This window comes from Pseudoliparis swirei, chromosome 24 (genome assembly GCF_029220125.1).
Source record: "Pseudoliparis swirei isolate HS2019 ecotype Mariana Trench chromosome 24, NWPU_hadal_v1, whole genome shotgun sequence".
Taxonomy (NCBI): Eukaryota; Metazoa; Chordata; class Actinopteri; order Perciformes; family Liparidae; genus Pseudoliparis; species Pseudoliparis swirei.
Genome location: NC_079411.1, coordinates 2,107,336 through 2,113,876, shown reverse-complemented (window position 1 = coordinate 2,113,876; position 6,541 = coordinate 2,107,336). Strand labels below are relative to the sequence as shown.

The 6,541-nt window shown below is 48.9% G+C and overlaps 1 protein-coding gene across 1 annotated transcript; it reads right to left on the bottom strand.

The window, feature by feature from the left end:
• Positions 1-1,084: 1,084 nt before the first annotated feature.
• On the bottom strand, positions 1,085-6,184 carry taf5l (TAF5-like RNA polymerase II, p300/CBP-associated factor (PCAF)-associated factor). Its single transcript, XM_056408396.1, has 5 exons — positions 5,972-6,184; positions 5,461-5,602; positions 5,199-5,303; positions 4,310-5,094; positions 1,085-3,667 (listed from the first exon to the last, which is right to left on the bottom strand). The coding sequence occupies exons 2-5, from the start codon at positions 5,597-5,599 to the stop codon at positions 2,867-2,869; spliced, it is 1,830 nt and encodes a 609-aa protein (XP_056264371.1). The 5' UTR covers positions 5,600-5,602; positions 5,972-6,184; the 3' UTR covers positions 1,085-2,866.
• Positions 6,185-6,541: the final 357 nt, after the last annotated feature.

The window sequence follows — 6,541 nt, the reverse complement described above, 5'->3', positions numbered from 1 at the left end:
CTCAGAGACACTACACAACCTCAAAGAGACACTAAACAACCTCAGAGACTAAATGCCTCAAAGAGACACTACACAACCTCAAAGACACTACACAATCTCAAAGAGACACTAAACAACCTCAAAGAGACACTAAACGACCTCAGAGACACTACACAACCTCAAAGAGAGACTAAATGCCTCAAAGAGACACTAAACAACCTCAGACACTACACAACCTCAAAGAGACACTAAACGACCTCAGAGACACTACACAACCTCAAAGAGAGACTAAATGCCTCAAAGAGACACTACACAACCTCAAAGAGACACTAAACAACCTCAGACACTACACAACCTCAAAGAGACACTACACAACCTCAAAGAGACATAATGAACAGACACTTCCTCCCCAGTATTCGGGTGTGCCTCCACGCCGCTGCACCCTGCCACCCTCAGCAGGCGGAGGCCGTCTCCCCGGCAGCGACCACATTCCTGCTGCATTCTTCACATAGCTGGAGGCCGGAGCGCGTTTACACAGCGGAGGGTTTGGGCTTCATTCACTCTGATCAAGCGTCCTCTTGGCAGGTGACCCCGGTTAGACCTCCTTCCTTATCCTCCACCTTCTCTTTAACCAGCTCCACCTGGACATGGCGCCCTGCGGCCTGCAGGGGGCAGTAGAGGAAGGAAAGTGCCAGCGTGTAGAAATACTCTGTTAGTAAGAGTACTTTCACTTAAGAGTCTTTATTCCACCACGTCATAAATCTGACATTTTCCGTCATTTCCATCATTGTTGTTTATTTAGTTTTTTACAACCGTTTCATCACTTAGATAATAGACATTCGTTGAAATGCATGACGATAGAGATACAGGTGTTTCTATTATTTAGTCCACCCCATTTAGATGCATGAGGGTCGGCTGAACAAAAGAAGCTCTGTATAAATAAATAAATAAATACAAGCTACTTTGATCCTTGAATGTTTGTTAAAATTGTGTAATTGAGTTGAAGGGCGAGTCTGTTACCATGGAAACCAGCTGACCCACATCTAGAGTCCGGTCCGAGATGCACGAGATGAGGAAATAAAAAATGAACCGTGTGAAGCATTAGTTCAAATAAATTCTGTTATTTATTCCTTGCTTTGGGCTACAGGAGCAACAAGAGGGTCGACAAACAAAAAAGTACTCCAGGCTGGATTTATGAATGAATGATCGAAAATAACTAATATATATATAATTAAGATACATAATATAGATATATATTATAAATAATATAAGTATATATTTATATTTTAAACAAACACACTTTAATGTAATCAATTTTTAGGTCAGTATTGTTTTAGCCCTTTAGCTCAACCTGGATGTCAACTCTTGGGAGACAAAATATTAAAAAAATACAGTATACATATACACACACACATATATATGTATATACACACATACATGTATATAAAATCTTTTTTAACATTGCACCGTTCATGCCACTGAGAAAAGTGCAACAAAAAATACAGCCGTTGATTCTTAGAAGGCTAATTACACTTTTTTTAATTTTATGACTCAAAACCTACAGAAACAACCACTTCCTGTTCTGGTGTCAAACAGCCACTTGACTTGTGTTACACCTTCGAGGCCCTTTCACCTTCAGGAGCGTCAATGCAAAGCATAGGTTATGTGATATATATATATATAAACACATGTTTTAATGGGGAGGCAGGCAGAAAAATACATTTAAAGGGACAGTCCTGCATTTTAAGAGAATGCCTCTTTGTTGTCTTGAAGAGCCAAAGTGAAACCAGAATAACCTTCTCGTGTTCCACTAGTCCTTTGAAAATGATATTGACATTTGTAAATACTCTAATAACTAAAAATACAGCCTGAACACAAACAAACTAATGTTGTTGTTGTTAAAGCATTTAACGATATTAGTACTTCACTTAAGTCACATATCAGAGTACTTCTTCCACCACGTCAAACCCTCCATTTCCCAGAAGCTCCCGACATTCAGCGTTCAATTAGTCGTGTTTATTTCAGACCTTTTCTGTTCCGATTGAATATGTTCACAGATTTATTTGGGCAGCTTTGTCCTGCGGCGCTCAAAGAAATTAAAGACTTGTGTTGATACTTTGGTCGTAAAACTCTTCCATGACCGCGAGAAGCAAACGCTCAACGATGCTCCGCCCTCCTCACACGTTCAGCCTACACCTGCGTGTCAATAAGACGGGTCCAGAGTTGTAGGAAGGTGCAAATATATAATCTATATATTTTTGTTTTCTTCATATTTGCGATGGCTAGCAGTTTCCCCCCCGCTTCCAGTCTTTGTGCTAAGCTAGGCTAAACACAGCCTGGAGATTGAAGCTTGAAGAGGGTTCTTCTGATATTCTGACCACCACGCCATCCCATAATACTCGCCAGTGCAACACCGATGTGACTGCCCGTTTCCTCATGTTCTCACTTCAGTTAATAAACAAGTTTATGGTCAAACTGATTTTTGCAAAATGTCAAATTTTGTATATAGATTTTTTTTTTTTTTATTCAACAAGAAAAATATTTATATTTTTTTTCTTCAAAAACAGGTCACATGCTGCTGTAATAGATAATAAAACTTGTGCATGACAGCAGAGTAAACAGTTTTTGGACCACCAAAAAGGCACCAGACCCCGGAACTTATGTAATACTGACATCTAGTGAGGACGCTTTGGCAATTAGACCCCGAGGACCAATCAGCATTCAGCTAGAGCTGAAGATCTAAAGTTTTGAAAAAGGAGAAGACTTTTAAATGCCGAGAACTAAAACAAAAATAATCGGATTTTGGGAAGAACATTGAAAACAGACATCCGGAGACATTCAGGCTTTTTCAGAGAAGAAGAGACGGCGCCGCCGCGAGGAGGCGGGGCTACTGTTCCGCTTTCTCTTGCGCGGTCCCCGTCACCAGCAGCAGGTTGCACGCCATGAACTGGACGTTCAGCACGCTGCTGGTGTTCCCCGTGTACAGTCCCACCAGCTCGCCGGACGAGCCGTCGGCCGCCGGCGTCCCGCCGTGCGAGTTCCGGATGTCCCACACGCGCACCGAGTTGTCCGCGGACGCCGACGCCACCAGGCTGCTGTCGGGGCTGAAGGACAGGCTGGTGACGCCGTCCGTGTGGCCGTGCAGGTCTTTGAACGGCGTCCCCGTCGCCAAGTCCCACAGCTTCACCCGCTGGTCCTCGCCGGCGGACGCCAAGTACTTCCCGTTGGGCGAGAAGGCGAGCGACAGCACGGGGCCCCGGTGGCCCGTGAAGAGGCGGACCGACGCCCCCTGCTGGGTGCTCCACAGGCGGACGGTTTTATCCGCGGAGCCCGTGGCCAGGTAGTTGGAGTTCGGGTGGAACTTGACGCAGTCGACGTCGGCGAGGTGGCCGGCGTAGAGGCGCAGCGGGTACGTGCGCGAGAACGTCCAGAGGCGCGCCGTGCGGTCGTGCGAGCCGCTGGCGAAGTAGAGGCTGCAGGGGCTCACGTCCACGTCCCACACCGGGTAGGCGTGGCCGCGGTACAGCGCCGTGTTGGTGAAGCGGCCCAGGTCCCAGTAGCGGATGGTGGTGTCCTCGGAGCAGGAGAGCAGGCCGGAGCCGTCCGTCAGGAAGGCGGTGCGGAACACCGGGCCGCTGTGGCCGCGCAGCGTCTTGAGCTCGCTGCCGGAGCCGTCGGCTTCCTCCACCTGAGGAGGAAGTGACATCACTCGTCACCTGACCGTTACACGCTCCACAGTCCGATGAGGGTTTCTGTTGTCGGGCTGCAACTCGCAATTCTGTCAGGTCATTTACTCAATTCACCGTTTTAGTTTATGCTAGAAATATTTTACAATGCATCTTCAAATTTCTCGTTTAAAAAAATCAATTTAGAAGATAAGGGGGAAAAAAATAAGAGAATTTTCTGGAATTTAGTCAAGGAAAAATTAAATATTCTGACGGGTCGGGTTTCTCAAATATGAGGATTTACTGCTTTATTGCAGCTGTTGAATTATAATTCTTAATTTTATAATTCATATATATATATATATATTCTGTTATAAACTGAAAAGAATTGAGAAAAAAAAAATTATATATAGAAATAAAAACACACATATATATAAATATATATGTTTTTATTTAGCAACTGACCCACAGTTTATTTGTAAATATTAAGATAAAACTGGCATTTAAAAAACATCATTCAGAGGGCTCTGGTAGCTTGTGATGAATGATTTGCAAACCACAAATGTAAACAACAACAACAACTGCACAGTCAACATGCTCAGCCTCTGAGTGGCTGAAACCAAGATGTCTTCTCGTGAATAAACGACCAATCGGGCGACACTCACCTCCTCCTCCAGCACGTCGCAGGCCAGGTGGATGAGCGACACGTCGGCCTGGCGCGGCGCGGCCTTCAGCTTCCGGGCGCGGAGGCTCCACAGCTTCACGGCGGAGCTGTCGAAGCCGGCGGCCAGCAGCCGGCTGTCGGCCGACACCTCCGCCGTGTTCAGCGTCTGCTCCGTGTGGTGGAAGGCGTAGAAGCACACGGTGGTGAGCGTGGGCGGCCCCTCGCGGACCTTCTTGATGCAGTCCTGGAGGGTCTCCAGGGCCGCCTCGCTCTGAGGGACCCCGGCGGGGACCTCCACCCCCGCCGTCGCGCCGCCCTCCGCCACGCCGTCCGCCCCCGCCCAGGAGGAGGCGGAGTTCGGAGCGGCGGCGGCGTTGGCGGCCGTCGCCCCGCCCGCGGCTTCGTACAGCTGGTAGTCCGTGCGCCTGGAGGCCGTGACCTCCACCTGCAGGTGTGTGCTCAGGGCCCTGCAGAGGGCGCTGTTGTCCTCGCTCTGCAGGTAGCGCAGCAGGTAGACGTAGGCCGGCTCCGCCAGGTGCACCACGTACTTGTGCTCCAGGAAGGCGCTCAGCTTGGGGTTGGCGGCGACGTCCTGCGCCGTGAGGACGTGGCGCAGCTGCTCGATGGTGGCGCGCTGCTCGCCGTCCTGGAGGAAGGCGCCGTGGAAGCGGCCGTAGAAGCCGTCCACCGCCCCCTTCAGGCCGCAGTGGACCAGGTCCAGGTGGAGGTAGACGAAGAGCGGGTAGAGGACGCCGCTCACTTCCTTCGCCCAGGATATGTCCGTTTCTGATTCAGGGGGGAAATGGGAAGGGAAAAAAAGAAGGGATATTTGAACCGGTGGCGGAGACACACACAGCGAAGGAGCTCCGCGACGGCAGGAATGTGAATACCTGACAGAAAGGAGCGCAGCCGGGAGAACTGGGTCTCGTATTGCTGCGGGTCGGACTGGCAGGGAGCAGCAGAGACGACGTTGGTGCTGCCCGACTCCGTCTGCACTGCTCAGAGGAAGAGGGACGGTAGAAATCAGCTCAAAGCCGCAATAATCAAATAAAAAACACCTGTGTGCATAATTAGAGTCTTTAATTCTTAATAATACTGCATTCAAATCACATGTGCTTAACTGTTACACACGCGTCATCACCATCACCTCACCTGTGAGACTGGCAGCCATCTCCTCCGCAGACTGGAAGAGCTTGGCCCCCTTCAGAGAGCCGTCCGTGTCCACATACTGCCTCCGCTTCAGGTACTGAGCCACCGCGTACTGGATCTGCTCAGTGCGAACCCGCTTCATGACCTTTGGGGGAGGGGAACACAGGGGTCACACACACCTGAGGCGAGGTCACACCTGCGCGCCGCACACGGTGAAACACGGTCTGTCATCCTGGTGTCCGATGCGTCGTCTCCATTTTACTGGAGGCGTTCAGACACGTAACACGCGCACGGCCGTTTGGATACACGATGAACCAACGTGCCCGCGCGAGACGAACGCGGAAGCCAGAAACGACGCGTTATTAACGCGTTAATCCAGTCTGGAAGACCGGCTGGTTCCCCCAGTTAGGACGATGAGGGCGAGCTAACCGGCTAACTCAGGACTAGCGGCCCCCCGGCTTCTCCAAACTTTACGCGGGATCGATCCGGTTCCGCGGGGCTCGTCGGTACTCACTGCATATCGTGCTGTTCCTTTCCGTGCTCCGGGGCTGCGCGCGAGCGTATCGAGGAGCGTTGAACGCGACGTCGGTTCCTAGCTGAAACTACGTTGCCGCGCCATCGTGGTCTTCCGCCCCCCCCGGTCAGCCTCCATCAAAACCAGCTTTCATCTCTGATGGGTGAACGGCTATCGGGGATCGGCTCGCCGACCTGGCTTCACCGTTAGCATCACAAGGTGAATGTGACGTTGATCTACTACTTTCGCCTGGAATTTTTTTTTTTAGATATAACAAAATATAATAGAAAAAGAAAATTGCACAATTTATAACAAATAGAACATTAAGAAAAATGGACAATACATTAAAAAAATAGAATATTCTAATATTAAATTTTAAAAAGCAATAGTAAAAATTGCTAATTTATTTTCGGTATTTGTTGATTCATACATTGTTTTTGTTGTCGAGTTCATATATATCTATATATATTTATATTAACTGTTTTTGACGTATGTATATATGAATATATAGTAACTGTCGTTTTTGCGATGGGCGGGACGTTCCGTCGACACGGTGATGACGCGTATTTC

Bases quoted from the DNA above. Each gene is read 5' to 3' on its own strand.
- taf5l (XM_056408396.1), bottom strand. From the start codon at position 5,599: ATGAAGCGGGTTCGCACTGAGCAGATCCAGTACGCGGTGGCTCAGTAC. The intron at 5,304-5,460 runs GTGAGGTGATGG...TCCTCTGAGCAG, and splicing joins GATGGCTGCCAGTCTCACAG to TGCAGACGGAGTCGGGCAGC. The intron at 5,095-5,198 runs GTATTCACATTC...CCCCTGAATCAG, and splicing joins GCTGCGCTCCTTTCTGTCAG to AAACGGACATATCCTGGGCG.